Here is a 20,654-nt window from a genome sequence, read left to right as displayed (position 1 = left end):
TTGTTATGCCTGCATATATGCCTGCATGCCAGAAAAGGGTGCCAAGACTTCCTTATAGATGGTTGTGCGCCACCATGTGGTTGCTGGGAATTGAACTCAGGACCTAAAGAAGAGCAGTCAGTGCTCTTAGCCTCTGAGCCATCATCTCTCTAGCCCTTTGTTTGGTTTTTAATTTATTAATTTTGACTTAATAAAAAATGTTCAGTAAAGCTAAAATATTTCACTTAAATAGGGAAATGTAGAAATGTCTGCACACAAGTGATAAAAGTATGTTCTTGTGGGAACATGGGAACGTATACTAATGATGACTGAGTAAGCCTAACCCCTAAAGGTTTGCAAATGGGGTTTACTAAGTGAAATTGGTTTACTTCCGGTACCGGTAGGTATTTTACACAAATATTATTTTACACATATTCTCTTGCTTCCTAATGTAGGGATTTTCATATGTCTAATTTCAGTTGTGAAAAAACTATTAGGCTTGCTTCTAGCTTTTAAATTTTTTTTTGTTGTTGGTAATGATAAATGTGTTAATTACCCATTCTGTGTATTAGAGGCTTAAAGAATTAAGAGTGTAATTCTTATATTGATAGAAGTCTTCACTAATCTCAGAATGACAGTAGTTCTTGTCTGCAGACTAGAGGTCTCCAACATGGACAAAAATTATAGAATAAGTTATTCAGGTTAATTATAGGAGTTATATTTCATCCTTTTCATAAAACATGTGTTGGCGAGAAAGACATCTCCATTTTGTTTGTTCAATAGCTTTTCCGAATCAATGAAGCAAACCAGCTCATGCAGTACGACCAGTGTTTGACAAAGGGGCCTGATGGATCCAAAGTCATGATCACACACTGTAACCTAAATGAATTTAAGGAATGGCAGTACTTCAAGGTATGCCGTCGTCCAGCTCCCGGGATTGCCTATGCTGTCGCGTTGTCAGGAACAAGTAGCCAGTAGAATTTAGATGGATAAATCTGCAGACCAAGTGTTCACATGTGTGACTTGGACTTCCAGCGTGAGTTATTTACACCTGCTTGCTTGGGTGAATCACTGAGCTATAATGAGGTATCCCTTGTGTTCCCTGGAGCAGGGACATCATGCAGCGAGACCACCGTGATAGGCATGAAGAGTCAGTGCCAGTCTCAGAAACTCGCGAATGCTGGTGTTCCAGGAGGCCGCTACCAGCGCCGTTTTCAGATCTAAATCCAATGTTAAAAATGTGAATGAGTCAAGGACAAGCAACAAACTTAGACCATTAAAGAAGAAAGTTCTTGCCTCTTGCTGTCCAGCAGGTGGCGGTAGAGACAGGCAAATAAGAAATGGCCGCTGAGCCTTCCTGTTTCTTCACCTTCTGCTGACTGGAATAGGGGTTGGTTGTTTTAAAGGTCAGATTTATTCACACGACCCTGCAGCCCTTGGAGCTGCTTTTCTGTTAGGGCTGTGCAGGTTTAAAGCTTTCTGGCAAGATTGACCATGTTAATGGATTAATGTATAATTTTTTTCCTTTGATTGAATTTTCTCATAGATTTTTTCCCCCTCACATAACATATCCTGATTATGGTTTCCCCTCCCTCTGCTCCTCCCAGTTCCTCCCACCTCGCCTCCCGTCCAAATCTGCTTCCTTTCTGTCTCTCATAAGAAAACAGACGGGCTGCTAAGGAATCATAATAAAACAAAACAGGAACTAACATATCAGAACAGGACAAAACAAGCAAACAGAAGAAAGAGACCAAAGGGAGGCACAGGAGTCAGCGACCACTCGTTTGCACACCCGGAATGTATAATCTTCAAGGTGTCCGTTGGGACAGAACCAGTCAGTTTGTCTTGTTATGAACTCAAACATTAGCCAAGCCTTGCAAACTGAAAGGCTCGGAAGAAGGCCTCCATTCTAATCATGTAATGTTTGCTCTCCCACTCCCGCTCTGAAGGCATTGTTCCTTCCTTAGAAAATATTCCCAGGCGCCATCTCGTGCATTCTGAGCACGTCAATTGCCGAGTTTTATTTTTATGCACTGTCACTGTTTGTGTCCTGTGTGTGACATGCGTGAGGAGAGAGACACTCCGGCCCTGTGCCATGCACGCATGTCCTGAGGTCAGAGGACAACTTTGAGCAACCTGTTCTCTCATCCACCTTTATGTGGGTCTCAGGGATCGAACCTGGGTCAAGAGGCTTTGAAACAAGCGTCTTAACCTGCTGAGTTAGCTCTCAAGATCCGAAAACAAATTTTAATAACGAGTTGGAAAAGATATTAGAGAATCCTGACAGGTTGATAGTGTTTATTTTCACAAAAGAAAATGAAGAGGAACCACTGGTAGAGACCTGTGAGAAGAGCAACTTTTAAAGTAGAAAAGAGTAGCAGTCATGAGTGGCTTTCTGGAGGCTGAAGCAGGAATGTGAGTTCAAGGCCAGCCTGGACTACATACTGGGACCCTGGGTCGCTGACTCTTGTGATTTCTTGGGTTTCCTTCTGTTTGCTTGTTTGGTCCAGTGTTGGTTCATATATATATATATATATATATATATTATTATATGTAAGTACACTGTAGCTGTCTTCAGACACACCAGAAGAGGGCATCAGATCTCATTACAGATGGTTGTGAGCCACCGTGTGGTTGATGGGATTTGAACTCAGGACCTTTGGAAGAGCAGTCAGTGCTCTTAACCATTGAGCCATCTCTCCAGCCCCTGGTGTGTTGGTTCTTGTTTTATCTTACTTTATTACCACCCCTTCGAAGCCTGGCTGTTTTCTAATGAGAGACAGACAGGGATCGGATTTGGATGTGAGAGGAGGTGGGAGGAACTGGGAGGAGCAGAGGGACGGGGAACCGTAAGTAAGATACTACATAGGAAGACCACACGAATGGATATTGGCTGGGGATAGAACTCAGAGGTACCACATAGTAATTTAATCCTCAGTACCAACCCCCAAATTAAAAAAAAAAAATTAAAAACTAGAATCTACATGTTTTAGGTATTTAAGACACTACACATTTGTTCATCTCCCCAGTGACAGAGTATGAGGGTGTGGAAGCTATCTAAAACATGCTGTTCTATAATGTATAGATGAAAAAAAGATGCAGTTAAAAATAAGCAAAAATGTTTTAAGGGAGGGAAAAAGAGAAGAACGTAGGTGATTGTTTCTGGTCAGTTTTCAGAGAGAAAAACTAGATGAGCAGAAATCCAGCATTAAGAGTCTCAGGAGAATCTGAGGACCGCACTCAGGTTGTCCCTAATGTGAGCTGACATTCTGTGCAGTCGCCATAGGAAACAGTGGATGCTGTTAGGAAAGGGATTGTGACATACGGGTTGCTGAGAAGATCATTATGAGCCGAGTCTACAGATTTCCTGGCTTCAGCATTCCCCCTTAAATCTTAAGGGTAATTGAAACTCACTCAGTACTGTTGTGCTAGCCTGGAATCTCAAAACTCGTGAGGCCAAGGTAGGAAGGCTGTGTATTTGAAGGCAGCCTATGCAACAAAATTGAGACCCTTAACAGTAAAAAGATAACCAACACTCTTCCCAAATAGCTCTCATGTAGGTTGTTATTAAGAGTATTTCTGGGATTGGAAATTAAATTGCAAGAATTTGTAACCTTTTTAAGTTTCAAATTATGCTAAATTAATACATTATACTATTCACTAAGTTATAAAGATCTCCCAAATGCTGACATATTCCATTGTACAATATATATTTAAAAATTAGAGCCGGGCGTGGTGACGCACACCTTTAATCCCAGCACTCGGGAGGCAGAGGCAGGCGGATTTCTTAGTTCGAGCCAGCCTGGTCTACAGAGTGAGTTACAGGACAGCCAGGGCTATACAGAGAAACCCTGTCTCGAAAAAAAAAATAGAAATATAAAACTTGTTTTGTTAGAAAAGTCTTTAAATTGTGTAAAGTCTTCATAATAGTGGTAAATTTTTCAAAATTCTGATTTTTGCTTGAAAACTAGACAGACAGTGTCGAGTATTTTTGGGTTTGTCTGTGTGAGTATCTTACACCCCCCACCCCACTCCCCTACCCTGCTTTATTTTGGTTATTTATTTATTTATTTATTTTCCATTTGTTTGTTCATTTTACATCCTAATCACTGCCCCCTCTCTCCCCCCAGTGCCCCCCCCACAGCTCCTCCCAGCCTGCTTTTCCTTCCCCCTTGGGTATCAACCTACCCTGGCACACCTGGCCACTGCAAGACAAGGTGCATCCTCTCCCAGTGAGGCCAGACAAGGCAGCCCAGTTAAGGAAAGGAATCCACAGGCAGGCAGCAGGTTCAGGGACAGCCCCCTCCTCCAGGTGCTACATGGGGTTCCTTAGTGACAGACAGTGTCCAAGTGTGAAGAATCATAGTCTGTTGACAGTGGATCAACAAAGTAGGTGGTAGCCCTTCCTGAGTCTTTCTCAGGGCATTGCTGAGTCCTGCCATGTGGAAGCACTCGGTTCACACTTTTCATTTCACCTGAGTGGTTTTTAAAGGATACACCATGGTCCCGTTGTAACTAAAGATCAATAAGCTCCGATGGGCCAAAGCCTTTAACCCCAGCACTGGGGAGGCAGAGGCAGGAGAATCTCTGAGTTTGAGGCCAGCTTGGTCTGCAGAACTAGTTCAAGGACAGCCAAGGGGTACACAGAGAAGCACTGTCTTGAACCTGGCTCCCCATGCCCAAAAAAGGTCAATAGCATAATTTAACACCATCTTTGTAGGCATCCTTCCATGAAAGTGTGGCTTGTCTCAGGCGAGTGCTGGTAGGACTGTTGGCAGTTTGCCATCCATCCATCCATCCTTGATTGATGCCCGAATTCCCATGGTGACTGCTTTTGTTGCAATGGTACATATGTCAATTCAACTCGAAGGGCAGCAAATTATCTCCACTGCATTTTGAAAATAAGTTTTGCTTAGACACCCAATCTTGCATAGTCTGAGGCCCTTTCTTTGAAGAGCCAAGAGCTGGATTGGAGAAATCAACAGCATATGATGAAGAATGTATTAGAGCAGGAGACAGAGGTGAAAAAACAGAAGTGAGAACCACTGAAAGCGTTAGCCGTAGAGAACTGGTATCCCGTGAATGAGCGGGGTGAGTAGCTTCCTTAGGACTGGAAAGCTGGGGTTGTCTTTAGCCAGACTAAGAACGAGAGACAGAGGCTTGGAGGGAGAGATACTGAACTTCAATTAGTGTGTATTGAGTTTGACGTAGTTCAAATGGCATAACCAAAAGAAAGGGCTAAGAATACTGACATTCAAGGCGTGTGCAATGTGCTCGAATCACCTGCTATGGAAGCCGAATAATGGCACCTCATAGCAGAGATATCAGAGTCCACACATTATTATTATTATTATTTAATCGTTTCTTACAGTCCAATCGTTATCCCCCCTCCCAGTCTGCCCTCCGACAGTTCTCATCCAATTCCTCCTCCTCCTGTCTCCATGAGGATGTCCCCACCCTGAACCCCTGAGGCCTCAAATTTCGTGAGGGGTAGGTTCCTCTTCTTTCACTGAGGACAGAACAGGCAGTCCTCTGTTGTATATGTTTTGGGGGCCTCGTATCAGCTAGTGGATGCTGCCTGGCTGGTGGCTCAGAATCTGAGAGATCTCAAGGGTCCAAGTTTGTTAAGACTACTGGTCTTCCTATGGGGTTGCCCTCTTCAGCTTCTTCCAGCTTTTCCCTCATTCAACCAACCACAGGGGTCCCTGGCTTCTGTCCATTGGTTGAGCAAAGTATCTGCATTTGACTCTTTCAGTTGCTTGTTGGGCCTCTCGGAGGGCAGCCATGCTAGGCTTCTGTCTATAAACACCATAGCATCAGTAATAGTGTCAGACTTTGGAGCCTCCCCTTGAGCTGGACATCCAGTTTGGGCCTGTCGCTGAGCATCCTTTTCCTCAACCTCCTCTCCAATTTTGTCCTTGCAGTTCTTTTAGACAGAAACAATTCTGGGTCAGAGTTTTGACTGTGGGATGGCAACCCCATCCCTTCACTTGATGCCCTGTCTTCCTATTGGAGGTAACAGAATCCACATTTAACATTTACTTTTGGGCTGGAGAGATGGCTCAGTGGTTAAGAGCACTGACTGGTCTTCCAGAGGTCCTGAGTTCAAATCCCATGGTGGCTCACGTCCATCTGTAATGGAATGTGATGCCCTCTTCTGGTGGGTCTGAAGAGTGCAATAGTGTACTCATACGCATAAAATACATAAATAAATAAATCTTAAAAACAAAAAAACCTTACTTTGGCTCACTGTGTTTTGCAGAGCCTGCACAGGTTTACGCACATCACTTCCGGAAAGTGCTTAGATCGATCGGAGGTCCTGCATCAAGTGTTCATCTCCACCTGTGACTCCAGTAAAATGACTCAGAAGTGGGAGATGAATAACATCCACAGTGTTTGACAAGAACAGAGGAAACCAACAATCTACCTACTGACAAGTACATTTATGGAGGACTGAAAACCGCCTGGAACCTGCTGCAACCATTATTACTAATTTTGTACAGCTCCAAACCTGGAACCTCTCTGATCAGTTGGAAGGGGCATTGATAAACTGTGATTTTACAATAACATTATCATCTGCAGTGACTGTTTACAAAACTGCTCTTACCTTAAACTCTAGATGTTTACATCGTTTTTTGTTTTGTTTTATGATGATGTTGGTAATTTGTGCCTTTAACTCGGTTTCCTGAACCGCCGAGTTAAAGCATGTGTTGTCTTCTTTGGGAATACACTCAGGGGTCTGGAAGGCAGTTTGGTTTTTTTTGTTGTTGATGATGTTGTTCTTGTTTTTTAACACACTTGAAAAAAAAAAAAGGTTGGAGTAAGCAGACTTTCACATCCGACTTGGTGATGATCAACCTGCTGTGTATTTAATTTTACATCTTTCGGAAGCACTGCCACGGGTCGTTGGCCAGGGTGGCCTTCCTTCAGTTACGCTGCTGTTTGAAAGGTGAATTTCAACACATTTAGTGCCTCTTTCATTTCTCAGTATATTGTTTGAGAGCTTCTAGTGACACTTCTATGATGGTGACAATGAATGTCACCTGGGGAACCCGTCTGTTACTCACAGGAGAATTTCTTGGCTATGAAGTGGAATGTTGTATGGCTGGGTCGAGGACAACAGTGGGCCCAACTCAAGGCTGTTCCGTGGGGCTTGAAGATTCTGTGGCATTACCTCCCTGGCCTCTGTTCACACCAGCTTCTAGGCTAGCAAAGGAGTCCTTCTTCTAAAAGGAGGGGTTGGTTTTTGCCCATCTACATTTTGCATCTGCTTTCCCCAGTACCAGTCATAGAAAACTAAACATAATTCTCAGTTTGAAACTTGAAGGGGGGTTGAGGGGCAGGGAAACAACACAATAAAGCCCTAGTGTGGACGCCTTAGGTTGGTCCTGAGGTAAAAATCCCCAAGCCCTTGTGAGATGGAAGCCTTAGAGAACCACCTCGAAGCACAAGCTGTGCACAGAGATAAACTGACACTTTGTCTACATTCAAAGGAAATTCCATGAGCATTCTTTTTAATTTAGGAAAATTAGTATCTAATTTTCTATTCTTAGATCTTATTATCTAAGAATACAAATCATCAACAAATGTGGACGACATTCTGCGAAGTTAGATGCTAGCTCTGTAGGGTTCCTTAATTTCTTTTTTAAGAAGTATAAATTTTTTTTATATTCCCCAGGGAAAAGAAGATTTAATTTGAACATTTATTAATACAATACCTACTTTAAGAGAACCAAATGTTGAAAACTTTAATTTCTAGGAAGTCTCTTATTACACCCCCCTTCCCCCAAGATAAAATGTCTACATTGAGTGCCAAAAAAAGAAAAAGAAAAGCAATGTGGTGAGCTGGGGCCAGTTAAACATTTTTGATCATGTAATCATGGTATCGATGACAGAAATTCACAAACTACTGCCAGAAGGAAATATTTTTAAATACAGCTTAGGGAAAAGAAGAAAAAAAAAGCCTGAATTTTTTTTTGGAAGAAAAGCATACAATTATTTTTCTTCCAACCTTAGTTCATCAAATTTGGGCAGTAAAAATTCAACATCCTGAACAGTTTTATTTATAATCTTGAATTGTCAATTTGTATTTTGCTACTGACCTGTGATCAACTATTTAAACTTTCATCTCTAGGGATATTTAAAGAAGAAATGCATTTATATGCTTATATAATTGCAAATAAATCCACTGTAGAGAGGAAACTCGGAGAATTGGTAATTATTTGTGTGTTAGAAATGGACACCATTTTTCATGTTAAATAGATTTTAACCTCGTATCTATGCATAGGCTAAGGTGGCACATGAACTGTGCATGTCATGTTATGGGTAAAGTAAATTGTTTTTACAATTCGTTAGGATACTATATGAACATGATTCTATATATTGAAATCAGAAACCTTTCCACACATGAAAGTATCAGAAGCTGCCACCATAATGACTATTTTGTACTTCAGGCTGCTTTGGAAATAATCCCCATCGCCTTGCTTTGTAAGTTGATAATATCACTATGCATTTCTACACATTTTATAAATTTGATTTATGCAGATTTTGATACACTGTATGTTTCTGTAGAAATTGTACAAATATTCAAAATTTTATTAGGGTAAACTCAAGAAGCTTATGTATAACTTAATTCTGGGTTGCTTGTTTTTTAGGTGAGGAAAAATAAAATATTGTATTTTAATCCATAGCTTTTCAGTGCTTGTAATTATTTCTATATATAATTGCACACTTACTCGGGTTTTTAAGAAGAGCAAGAGCCAAAAATAAATATCCAGATTACCCACAAGGAAAAAAATTAGCCAGGCTTTTCATTTACAGGGTTTATTTAGGGTTGATAGCTGAAATAATGCAAACTATAGTTATTAGAGTGTGTGCCTGAGTGTTGTTTAGAATTCTACTGTATGTATTTGTGTCCACCTGTAGAATGGAAACAGATTTTCTTTTTTTTTAATGATTTATTTTATGTATATGAATATACACTATAGCTGTACAGATAGTTGTGAGCCTTCGTCTAGTTGTTGGGAATTGAATTTAGGACCTCTGCTCGCTCCAGCCAACCCCACTCACTCTGGTATACATAAGTACACTGTAGCTGTCTTCAGATGCACCAGAAGAGGGTATCAGATCCCATTACGGGTGGTTGTGAGCCTTTTGAAGCCTTTCAGGTTATTTCTAACACTTGGCTACATCACCCATCAGATGATAAAGTATAATCTCAGAAACGAGTGTCTTTCTTGGCAGTGACTATTTCAATAGAATTGCCTATTGATGGCCAAACTATTTTTTTAAGATTTATTTATTGTATATATATGAGTACACTGTAGCTATCTTCAGATTGAGGGCATCAGATCCCATTACAGATGGTTGTGAGCCACCATGTGGTTGGTGGGATTTGAACTCAGGACGTCCAGAAGAGCAGTCTGTGCTCTTTCGCGCTGAGCCACCTCTCCAGCCCCTGGCCAAACTATTTTTAAATCAAGGTAACACATCGACAAACAGAAGCCAAGAGTGGAAGTCTACCAAACAAAATTATAAATGGTACGTAGAACTTTGCCAAACAAACCATTTCAAGAGACAACAGGGATACAGACGTTCAAAGTAAGGGCCTGCATAAAGACTATCTCACAGAGAATATTTTTCATTTCTAAACAGAATGTGATTGGATGTAGTCCTCGTAACAGTGAGGCATAGTGGTACATGTATCTCCTCCCAGCACTTGGGAAGCTGAGGCAGGTGGATGTTTGTGGCAGTGAAAAGCAAGGCTGGTGTCTGGCCAGAGTTAGATACCTAGATGAGCAAAAGTTTGGTACATGAAAACTAGTCCATATGTATGGGTCTTTAAAAGTATTGAGCAATGAAACAACCAGATAGAATTACTTTGGAAAACAATGTGATGGTTTCTCCGTTTCTACCTCAAGACCTAGCTATACCACTCCTGGGCATATACACCCAAAAGATGCTCCACTACCTCAGAAAGACACCTGCTCAAGTATGTTATAGCAGCTTTATTCGTCATAGCCAGAAACTGGAAACAGTCTAGATGTCCTTCAACTGAAGAATGGATAAAGAAAATGTAGTACATCTACACAATGGAAAACTATTCAGCTATTAAAAGCAAGGACATCATGAAGTTTGCAGTTAAATGGATGGATCTTGAGAATATCATCCTGAGTGAGATAACCCAGACCCCAAAGGATATGCATGGTATGTACTCACTTATAAGTAGGTATTAGCCATAAAATACGGGTTACCCATGTCATACTCCACGGACCCAAAGATGCTAAACAAGCAGAAAGGCTCGAGAGGGGATGATTGAATCTCACTTAGAAGGGAGAATAAAATAATCTTACGAGGCAAATGGAGGGAGGGAACTGGATGGGATAGGGGATGAGGAGGGAGAGGGGGGATTCAGGATCAGATGTGAGGAAAGGCAGGAGTGATGGCCAGATGGCCATGAGAATGAATGAAAATCTGCAACTGACAGGGGTGGGAAGGTAGGAGGCATCTCTAGGGAGAGACTGAGACCTGGGATTAGGGAGGTACCCAAAAATCAATGGGGGTGACCTTAGCTGTGACTCACTACATTGGAGATATGGAACCTGAAGTGGCAGCCTTCTTCGGTAGCGAGGGAGGAACCCCAATGGAGCGGTGGGAACACCAACCCGTCCACAAAATTTTTCACCCAAATTTATCCTGTCTGCAAGAAATGCACGGACTAGAGATGGAACAGAGACTAAGGAAATGGCCAACCAATAACCGGCCCAACTTGAGACCCATCCCACAGGCAAGCACCTATCCCTGACACTATTAATGATAGTCCATCTCTGAGAAGCTCCACCCAGCAGCTGACTCAGATGCAGACACACACAGCTAAACAGTGGATGGAGCTTGGGGACGTTTATGGAAGAACAGGATGAAGGATTGCGGCCTCTAAGGGGATAGGAACTCCACAGGAGGACCGATAGAGTCAACTACCTAGACTCTTGAGGCTTTCAGAGACAGAATCACCAACCAAAGCGCATACACAGGCTGGAGCTAGGTCCCCTGCACATATGTAGCAGATGTGCAGTTTGGTCTTCATGTGGGTCCCAAACTGGAGCAAACCTGTTGCCTGGTCGTGGGACATGTTCTTCTAGCTGGGCTGCCTTGTCTGGCCTCAGAGGAAGAGGATGTGCCTAACCTCACAGAGACTTGATGTGCCAGAGTGGGCCCCCAACCTGCTCAGAGGAGAAGGGGAGGAGGGATAGTGGGAGGGGGTGACCAAGAGAGGGCAGGATATAAAGTGAAAAGAAAAAAGTAATTTAAAAAAAAAAACAGACAGAAGTTTAAATTGTTTGTGAGGACTATTTCTAAATAAGATCAAGAATTGTAAGCCGGGTGGTGGTGGCGCTCGCCTTTAATCCCAGCACTTGGGAGGCAGAAGCAGGCGGATTTCTGAATTTGAGACCAGCCTGGTCTACAGAGTTCCAGGACAGCCAGGGCTATACAGAGAAACCCTGTGTCAAAAAAAAAAAAAAAAAAAAAAGGAATTTTTTGTTTTGTGATAATTCTCTTTAAGATTTTGAATTGCAACTTCTCCTGTCCCGGCAGAAGCCTAGGCGGTCAGAGAGAGCGACGGGGACCATGTTCCGACACAAGCTCACAGCCCTGGATTACCTCAACACTTCGGGCTTCAACTGCAAAGATGAAACAGAATTTAGAAACTGTATTGTTTGGCTTGAAGACCAGAAAATCAGACACTATGAGATCGAAGATAGAGGTAACTTGAGAAACATCCCCGGTAGTGACTGGCCCAAGTTCTTTGAAAAGTATCTCAGAGATATTAACTGTCCTTTCAAGACTCGGAATCGGCAAGAAGCAATTGACTGGCTTGTTGGTTTAGCTGTTAGACTTGAACATGAAGATAACACTGAAAACTACAAGGACTTAGTACCTGATAACAAGAAAAATACTGACAACGCAGCTAAAAATGCAGAGCCACTGATCAACTCGGACGTAAATTATCCTGACTTTAAGGCTGGTGTCACAGCTCTGGCTAACCTCCTTCAGATTCAGCGTCATGATGACTACTTGGTAATGCTTAAGGCAATTGGCATTTTGGCTTAAGAACATCTAACACAGGATGCAGTTGCCAAAGCAAATACAACAAAAGGCAGCTGACCTGTTGCTTTAGACAAACATATTCTTGGCTCTGACAAAGGCGATGCACTTCTTAATGAAGCTGCTCAGATCCGTGCAGTTGCTGCACATAGAAGAGCTCTGAGAGCTACAGACAAACATTAATGAAGCCACAGTAGCGGTTCAAGCCGTCATTGCTGATCCAAAGACAGACCACAGACTGGGGAAGGTAGGGAGATGGGCACATGTGGATGTCGGCTTCTCTCCTGCGTAGTGATGGGGACTGTTACAGTGGCATGTGCTTGGGTCACACTTCAAGGGAGAATCCCAGGAGATTGGCCATGTTCTGGAGAATTACCACCACTGCTTTTTTTTTTTCTTTAATAAAATTGGGGGAAGTTAAAAAAAAATTTTTTTTAATTGCCTATAATTGAGCTTAGTAGATTCTGATTGCTTTTAAATGACTCAAGCTTAGCTTTGAGCAGAGTTGCAGCAGGGAGCACCTTAATTTTTATAGTAGTGGATGTTACAATCTGTGCAAATAAACAGTAGTATAACATAGTAGTGTGAGTGATTTAAGTTCTATAGCACAGCTTCCGCCTTTACAGTACTTGCTTTATAGGGTCTTAGGGTTGTCAGTGTGCCTAAAGTCCTAATATAATGTTCTCAGCTCATGATCAAGGTCATTAACATGTTACTTTCTGATTTTGTGATTTTTTTTTTTAAATAAGACTTCTAGCCAGGCATGGTGGCGCATGCCTTTAATCTCAGCACTTGGAAGGCAGAGGCAGGTGGATTTCTGAGTTTGAGGCCAGCCTGGTCTACAAAGTGAGTTCCAGGACAGCCAAGGCTACACAGAGAAACTCTGTCTTGGGAAAAAAAAAAAAAAAAGACTTCTACAGTGCAGACTCCAAAAAAGCAGTGTGAATGGAATATATATATGTATATACTTTATGTTTCCGATATTATGGCCCATACTTTACAAATGAAATGAAGTTGGGAAGTTAATGAAAGTTAATGAAGCTGCATGTGAAATGATGACCATGGAAGAGAAATTGTTTTATCTGCATCATTGTTCACCATACAACCTGTATAGATGTGACTCTCAGTGGCAATTTAAATGAAGTCACACTTGACTTTTGAGGATGATAACTCTAGCTTTATTAAGGATTAAGTCCCCCAAATAAAACTTTTAATAGAAAATCTGATGCTCACTGGTATTGGATTTAACCTGTAATCCCTAGCCTTTAAAATGACAAAATACATGGGCAACTCTTATCGGGAACTGCACAGCAGGCAAAGCAACCTGCCATATTTTTAAAAAGAGACAAGGAAGCTGGAGAGAAGATGGCTCAGCAGTTAAGAGCACTGGCTGCTCTTCCAGAGAACCTAGGCTCAATTCCCAGCACCCACAGCTCACAGCTATCTAACTCCAGTTCCAGGGAATCTGGCACCCTCAGAATCTTACATGCAGGCAAAACACCAATGCATATAAGCCGAGAGAGAGAGAGAGAGAGAGAGAGAGAGAGAGAGAGAGAGTTGAATCCATGTACCATGTCTGTCTATCTGAGAGACAAAGAATGAAGGTCAAGAGTACTAATATATATATATATTGCTGAGCTGAAAAGACAGTAGAAATCTGCCATTGCAGCAGAAAGGAAATAAAAACTAAATGCCCATTAGTAGAGTGGATAAAATATGACATAATCATATAATGGTTTTATCTTTGGTTTTGTTTTTTCAAACCAGTCTCACTAGCTAGCTCTGGCTATCTTGGAACTCACTCTGTAGACGAGACTGGCCTCAAACTGACAAGAGATCACCTGCCTCTGCTTCCCAAGTGCTGAGATGAAGGGCATGCGCCTCCAAGGAGCTGACAGGATCATATACTGTTATGGTATACAACGAAAAGCATGAATAAACTAGAGTTACATTTTAATGGAAGGCCAAATCCTAAGGGAATTTATCTATCACTTTTTATAATTACCAAAATAACTAAGATATACAGCAAGCTGTACACATAGAGAAGTTAAATTTTTTGTCCATGCTGACTTTCCTGTTGGGGTTAAGGGTTAAACTCCTGCACAGCATGGTATGGTATCTGAGATTGCCCTCAAACCTACTATGTATAGGACAAGATGAAGTCTGAACTCCCAATTCTTCCACACCCAGCTCCCAAAGGCCAGGATTAAGTGTGTAATGTACCACTACACCTATTCTAAAATGTTACCAAGAGACCAAGAACCAGTTAAGAATAGAGCTGTTCTCAAGTCGAAGCCCCTATCACTTTTATTTTAGTCTTGTCCCCTGCCCCCTTTATATTCGTACTGTATGTTGTTAGGTTGCTTGTATAAGCCACCTCATCTTTTTTGGTAATGTGGAAAGTTAAAGAATGCATATTTATGATTGGAGGAATGAATGGTTATTGTTACCTGAGCTACAGAACAACTACAGGCTAGGCATGGTAGCACATACCTTTAATGCTTACCACTTAAGAGGCAGACTCTTGAAAATGAAGCCAGGCTGGCCTACAGTGCCCAGATCAGCAGGGCCAACATACTGAGACATTGCCTCTGGGAAGGAAACTGGATAGGTGATATAAAACCATTTTCACTTTTAAATTTGGTGAATCGGTTTGAAATTTGGTACTATTGGGCACTTCAGTTGGTCTTTAGTTTTTTTCTAATTACTGTTTTGTGTGTGCTTTCTCTGTATGTACATCACATGTGTTCTTGGTGCCTGCCGGAACCAAGACAGATCATTAGGTCTCCTGGAACTTACAATTGTGAGTCACCATGTGTATGCTTTCTATTGAACTCAGGTCCCCTGCAAGAATAGCCAGGGCTCTTAACAGCTGAGCCATCGTTCCAGCCTGATTTTTCACTTTTAAAATGAACATTCGAATTGTGCTATCCTATAGGTGTGATTAACATGGAGGACGAAGTTCACCAAGAGATGATTGAGGAGGCCCAGGAACACAATGAGGTTCACTGAACCCGCACAAAGTCTTAACTTTGTTGCAGTATAAGAACCATCATAGAAATGCCAAATGGTAGCTCTTGGATAAGACCGTATCTACATTTGTTTTGACCCTAGAATGTGAATGTATTGTATGAGGTTTCAGTTTTTTATAAACTTAAGATTTGATTCTACTTGAAAATTTGTGAGACCTATTAATTTTATATCATTTCTATCCAACAAGACAGAATAAGTACCCCTCCCATTTATCTTAATGTTTGTTTGAAATACGCATAAAATATTTTGCCAATCAGACACAACAGTATAAAGATTGTAGGCCCGGTGTGGTGGCGCACGCCTTTAATCCCAGCACTCGGGAGGCAGAGGCAGGTGGATCTCTGAGTTCAAGGCCAGCCTGGTCTACAAAGTGAGTTCCAGGACAGCCAGGGCTATACAGAGAAACCCTGTCTCGAAAAAAAAAAAAAAAAATTAAAAAAAAAAAAAAGATTGTGTGCAGGCCCTGACCACTCATCACTTCCAGCCCTTTCCCATCTAGCTTGTGCCCTGTGCCTCTAACAACCAACAAATAAATCTCTAAAAAGGCATTGCCGCTGGGAATCTCAGGGAAAACTATTCTCAAACAGGCTCATTTCTAGAAGTATTGTTTCACCTTTAAGACTAAGTCTTATAAAATGCCCTAACAGTTCCTTTATTTTGTTATTCCCTGAGAAATAAAAACTGTTTTGTAAAACATTTCATGGTACATGAAGTCATGGGAAGTCAGGTTTTTGTTCCTTTTTTCCCCAAGACAGCGTTTCTAGATGTAGTCCAGGCTATACTCCATACCCACTCTCCTCTACCTAGGACTTAAGACCTGCACCAGCACACCCAGCTGGGCAATCAGATTTAAGATGCTGTATTTATTCTTATAGTGATACTCTTGTGTGACTGAGCATACACAAACAGGTCAGAAGCCCTCAGTTCATTCTGGGACCTGAGCTCAGATTCTCAGGCTTGGGCAGCAGGTGTTACTAGGTACCTGATGTGCAATGTCCCCAATCTTCACTTTTCTCTTTAAAAAAAAAAAACAAAGGACAGCTGGTATTGGTCTTGGCTGAGATAGGTTTCCTAGGGTCATGTAACTACACTCAAATAAAGCTGTTCATTTAAAAACAAAGGAGCCAGGGGGTGTTGGTGCACGCCTTTAATCCCAGCACTTAGGAGGCAGAGGCAGGCGGATTTGAGTTCAAGGCCAGCCTGGTCTACAAAGTGAACTCCAGGCCAGAGAAACCCTGTCTCAAAAAAAAAACAAAAACCAAAAAAAAAAAAAGACAAAGGAAAAAGTAACCCCAAAAAGTGCCGTTTTCCTGATATACAACTATCTCCATAAAAACATAGAACAAGACAAAAAGATCAAAGCAAAACAGAACATCCTTAAGTATAAAAAAATATTGTTTTAGAATATGATACACGTGAGATATACATCAGAATAACAAAGACTGAAATTTGAAAACCATTACTTCGATCAAATGGGAACTACAAAACTGCTAGTATGGTTAGTGTAGACTATATACTATTACTTAGTGTAGCTTTCTAACAAACTTCAAGTACAGGTTTGGGAGAAAATAGCAAAGGCATTCAAGTGAGCTCAGAGGTACAGCACTTGCCTGGCATGCATAAGGCTCTGGGTTCTATCTCCAGCATTGTCAGAAACAAAAAGTAAAGGTTTAAGCCAGGCAGTGGTGGTGCACGCCTTTAAACCCAGCACTTGGGAGGCAGAGGCAGGCGGATAACTGAGTTCGAGGCCAGCCTGATCTAGGACAGCCAGGGCTATACAGAGAAACCATCTCAAAATAAATAAATAAAATAAAATTTAAATAAAAATAAAGGTTTAGATTATTCTAAGTAGCAAATTCTGTATTATCTATACCTTTTAGCTGTTATTCCTTCTAGGACTTTTTTCACATATAAATAGTCACAGGAATATTCTTAAAAGTTGGGTAGGCTGCTATCAAGAAAGACAGTGATGCCAAGAACTTCTGTGTAGCCTTGGCCATCTTAGAACTCTGTAGACAGGCTGGCCTCAGGAAATCTGTTGAGATTTTTAGGGAACTAGTTAAATTACAACCTATTCAACATGAGAAGATGCAGACATTTAACAAAGTCAGTGCTCTAAGAATTCATTTGTGTAATACTTATGTCATAAATATATGATTATGCTCATTCTTGATTTGTTAGTAGTTTTGAAAAATCCAAAGTTGAAAAGGGATGTAACTATCTGATATATATATATAATTTCCTTAACATTTTAAATACCATTGAAGCATGTACTTTGGTGGTGGTGTCCTAACTCCAACCCTCCTGCCCTCTCTCTACCTTCCACTCTGGGATTGCATGTACCTGCCACCACACCCAGCCTGGTATAACTACTTTCAACATCTACACAAGTTTCCCAACACATTTAACTCACCTCATCTCGTAACTTCCAATTTTGGTACAAGCTAAGACTTATAAGCTAAGACCTGTCCATATCTCACATCCATACTGATAAAAAAGTGAATCAAAATAATTAAATCCCCACACCTGGGTATCTAGTACATTATCCAAAATATTTTAGTATACTAAACTACCCAAAGCCTAAAAATTTAAAAGATCATACCCCGACTCCAAATTTGAGTGGATAATCTTTTAGACTTACTATTTGTACAATCACAGAACTTTTAAAGTTTTTTTAAGTCTATTTGCTCTGGAAATCAAGGCAGTATGTCCTTAACGCTTTAACCTGTTGCTAATATGTTAGCTTGTGGTCATTAAAAGAAATTGGCCCTTCTAACCACAAAAATCAGAGAAGCAAATTAGTAAATGGTTAACACAAAACTTAACTGTGTAAAAAGACTAACATGCCTGTATCTGTTTAAGGAAAAATTAATACAAACACAATGCAAATTAATATACATTATTTTATTACAAATTTAAAAAAAAACAAAAAAATGCAACATCCTAAAAAAAATTTTTACTGGTAATACAAATTCCTATGAAGTTTTTTTTTTGCTAGCATAAGAAATTAAAGAAACCATTAAATATTTAGAAACATTCAACATCAAAAGCTTTAAATCTAACTGTAGTTGTAGCCCCTGAAAAAGCTACAAACTCTTCTTAAAAAGTATTTTCTCTACAAAGAATCTCATCAGCTATACAAAAATCTGTACAGTTTTTATACTGAAGCTAATGTTGAGCTGCACTTGAATTTCACATTCTTAGCAAAATAATTGCCTGAGCAAATATACTCCACACTTTAGGACAGCCACTTATTCTTCATCCTCCTCTTCTTCCTCGTCATCTTCCTCCTCTTCCTCCTCTTCTTCCTCCTCCTCATCTTCTGGTTCGTTCTTCTTCTTTGAGCCTGTTGGCCTACCAGGACCCTTCTTTCCTGCTTCACTTTTGCCCTTGGCACGGTATGCAGCAATATCCTGAAACATTGTCAAAGTAAGATCAGCATCCGATACCACTACTCAAGTGTGAAAAACCACTTAATTGTAAACAATTTAACATCGACCAAAACCCTTATTAGCTGGTATTCAAACCACTCCAGGTTTGAGAGCAATTGTTCCCTCCATGCTTGAGAAAGCACATCAGGTAACTAATGAGAGCTCCCTGAGATCAGTTACTGCACTTTTACTATCAATGTCAACCCCTTTCGCACCTTATATTTATATTTAATATACAAACTACCTAAAAACATAGCTGGCACTCTACCCTCTAAAATAGATTTACACAACTACCACGAGTGTACAGGCAGGAAATTTGCAAGGGCCACAAAACACAGTATCACAAGGTGAACTTGTCTGTACTGCTCAACTTTCATCTGGGGTTTCCAAAAACTGACAGGCAGTGGTTAACAAATATCCCAAGTTCCTACAGCTGACATATATCATATAGAAATATCAGTTATTATTTAAAAGGCACCGTACCTTTTCATACTTCTCCTTTAGTTTAGCTGCTTTCTGCTCATACGGTTGTTTATCTTTGGCAGATTGCTCAGACCACATCTCACCCAGTTTCTTCGCAGTATCTCCAATAGACAGGCCTGGGTGTTCAATTTTGATCTTTGGGCGATTTTCAGAGCAAAACAGGAAGAAGGCAGACCTGCAAGGAAGCAAGAGTTAACAAATAGAGGACGATGGGGGCTGGGGGGGCGATGGGTTCGTTAGTTCTCAGATCAACTTACGGTGGTCTCTTCGGAGCATTGGGGTCTTTTTTCTTTCCTTTCTTATCCCCTTTGGGAGGAACATAGTTCTTCATCTCCCTGTCATAACGAGCTTTGTCGCTCTTGGCCAAATCTTCAAACTTGGACTTTTCCTTTGCAGACATGGTCTATGGGGCAGAAAAAACGAGTCAATCGGCAAGGACTTCAAAGCTCCTAGCTGTCCGAGTAATAAAGAAAGTGGATAAACAAATAAGTCGAGTCAATCTGTAAACTCTGAGGCATTTGCATTAAGGGCGCCCTCGGCTTGGAGACCAACCTTTAAAACCCTCGGGTCCCCAGGGTGGCAAAAGCTCGCGCGCTCCCTGGTCCCTGTCGTCCCCCCCCCCCATCCGACCCGCCCCCGCCCGCGGGGACCCGCCAAAAGCAGCCCGGAAACGGCCTGCAGCCGGGCACGCGCGCCGCCCGCCCTCCCTCCCTCACCTTCCATCTCTCGGAGCATTTCTTGGAGAACTCGGCGAAGTTCACCGACGAGTCGGGATGCTTCTTCTTGTGCTCCTCGCGGCAGGTCTGCACGAAGAAGGCGTACGAGGACATTTTGCCCCGCGGCTTGTTGGGGTCACCCTTGCCCATGACGACGGCGCGGCGTCTGTCTACCTGCCGAGGAGAAAGCCGTGTCCGGACCGGGGACCGGGGTGGGGACCCGCGGGGAGGGGGCTGCAAGGAGTGAGGAGCGTGGGGGAGGGGAGCGGGGACAGCGGGGAGGGGGGGGATTCCGCTCCGCTTCCCGCCTAAACCCCGCGCGCCCCCGCGAGCGAGCGCGGGAGCGCGCGCCCCGGCCAGGCCCGGCCCAGCCCAGCCCCAGCCGGCTCCGACCCGCCCGACTCGCCCGCCCGCCCGCGCCTCAGCCCCTCGCCCGGAGGCCGAAAGCCGCCGCCGGCCGCGCGCCCTCCCTGACAGAAAAGCCGCGCGCCTTACACTTACACAAGCCACCGCGAGACCCACAGCCAATCCAGTTTTTAAGAAAGAGACAGAGAGAAAGAAAAAGAAACGCGGCCGGGCTCAAGGGCTTTCTGGCCGCCCTCCATGGCCCCGGCCCTCACCCAAAGACTCGGCCGCCCTCTAAAGCCGCCGAAGCCGCCACGCCGAAGCCCGGCAGACGTCCCCCCACGTCTACGCGTTAAGAGCCAGGCCGCCAAGCCCCGGGCCTCCCGGCCGAACCTTACCTGCTGCGAGCGCTGCTTCCCTCAGACCTCCGCAGAGAGACTTCCTTCCCCAAGCTCCGGCGAGAACTGGTTTCTCGCTAACGCAATCCCCAGCCTCTTGTTTTGCAGAGTTCTCCGCGCCACGGCAACTTGACCAGACCAGTCGCGGGCCACACCTCCCTCCGCTC

At 42.5% G+C, this 20,654-nt stretch overlaps 2 protein-coding genes and 1 pseudogene across 6 annotated transcripts in view; 2 read left to right on the top strand and 1 right to left on the bottom strand.

Moving 5' to 3' along the window:
• Positions 1 to 8,668, top strand: part of Galnt7 (polypeptide N-acetylgalactosaminyltransferase 7) — a 129,231-nt gene extending 120,563 nt beyond the window's left edge. For both annotated transcript variants that reach the window (NM_144731.4, NM_001167981.1), the window contains exons 11-12: positions 763 to 891; positions 6,242 to 8,668. In NM_144731.4, coding sequence (NP_653332.3) covers positions 763 to 891; positions 6,242 to 6,379 — 267 coding nt within the window. In that variant the 3' untranslated portion in view covers positions 6,380 to 8,668. The remainder of the gene's footprint in view (positions 1 to 762; positions 892 to 6,241) is intronic.
• A 1,474-nt stretch (positions 8,669 to 10,142) lies between these two features.
• Gm6012 lies at positions 10,143 to 12,852 on the top strand (annotated as a pseudogene).
• Positions 12,853 to 16,493: 3,641 nt separating this feature from the next.
• Hmgb2 (high mobility group box 2) lies at positions 16,494 to 20,650 on the bottom strand. Of its 4 annotated transcripts, none has more exons than NM_001363443.1 (5): positions 20,483 to 20,650; positions 19,745 to 19,914; positions 19,286 to 19,431; positions 19,029 to 19,203; positions 16,494 to 18,527 (listed from the first exon to the last, which is right to left on the bottom strand). In NM_001363443.1, exons 2-5 carry the CDS (start codon positions 19,892 to 19,894, stop codon positions 18,366 to 18,368), a joined length of 633 nt encoding a protein of 210 aa, NP_001350372.1. In that variant the 5' UTR covers positions 19,895 to 19,914; positions 20,483 to 20,650; the 3' UTR covers positions 16,494 to 18,365. The 4 variants fall into 4 exon arrangements, with proteins under 4 accessions (NP_001350372.1, NP_001350374.1, NP_032278.1 ...); NM_001363445.1 differs by having other exon boundaries at positions 19,745 to 19,978; positions 20,488 to 20,650; NM_008252.3 differs by having other exon boundaries at positions 19,745 to 19,918; positions 20,488 to 20,650.
• Between the last annotated feature and the right edge of the window lie 4 nt (positions 20,651 to 20,654).

Source organism: Mus musculus, chromosome 8, assembly GCF_000001635.26.
Source record: "Mus musculus strain C57BL/6J chromosome 8, GRCm38.p6 C57BL/6J".
NCBI lineage: Eukaryota > Metazoa > Chordata > Mammalia > Rodentia > Muridae > Mus > Mus musculus.
This window is presented reverse-complemented; position numbering and strand designations above follow the sequence as displayed.

Coding starts and splice junctions, on each gene's coding strand:
- Hmgb2 (NM_001363443.1), bottom strand. CDS start 19,894: ATGGGCAAGGGTGACCCCAACAAGCCGCGGGGCAAAATGTCCTCGTAC. Junction 19,432..19,744: donor AATGCTCCGAGAGATGGAAG/GTGAGGGAGGGA, acceptor TCTGCCCCATAG/ACCATGTCTGCAAAGGAAAA. Junction 18,528..19,028: donor TAAAGGAGAAGTATGAAAAG/GTACGGTGCCTT, acceptor ACAATGTTTCAG/GATATTGCTGCATACCGTGC.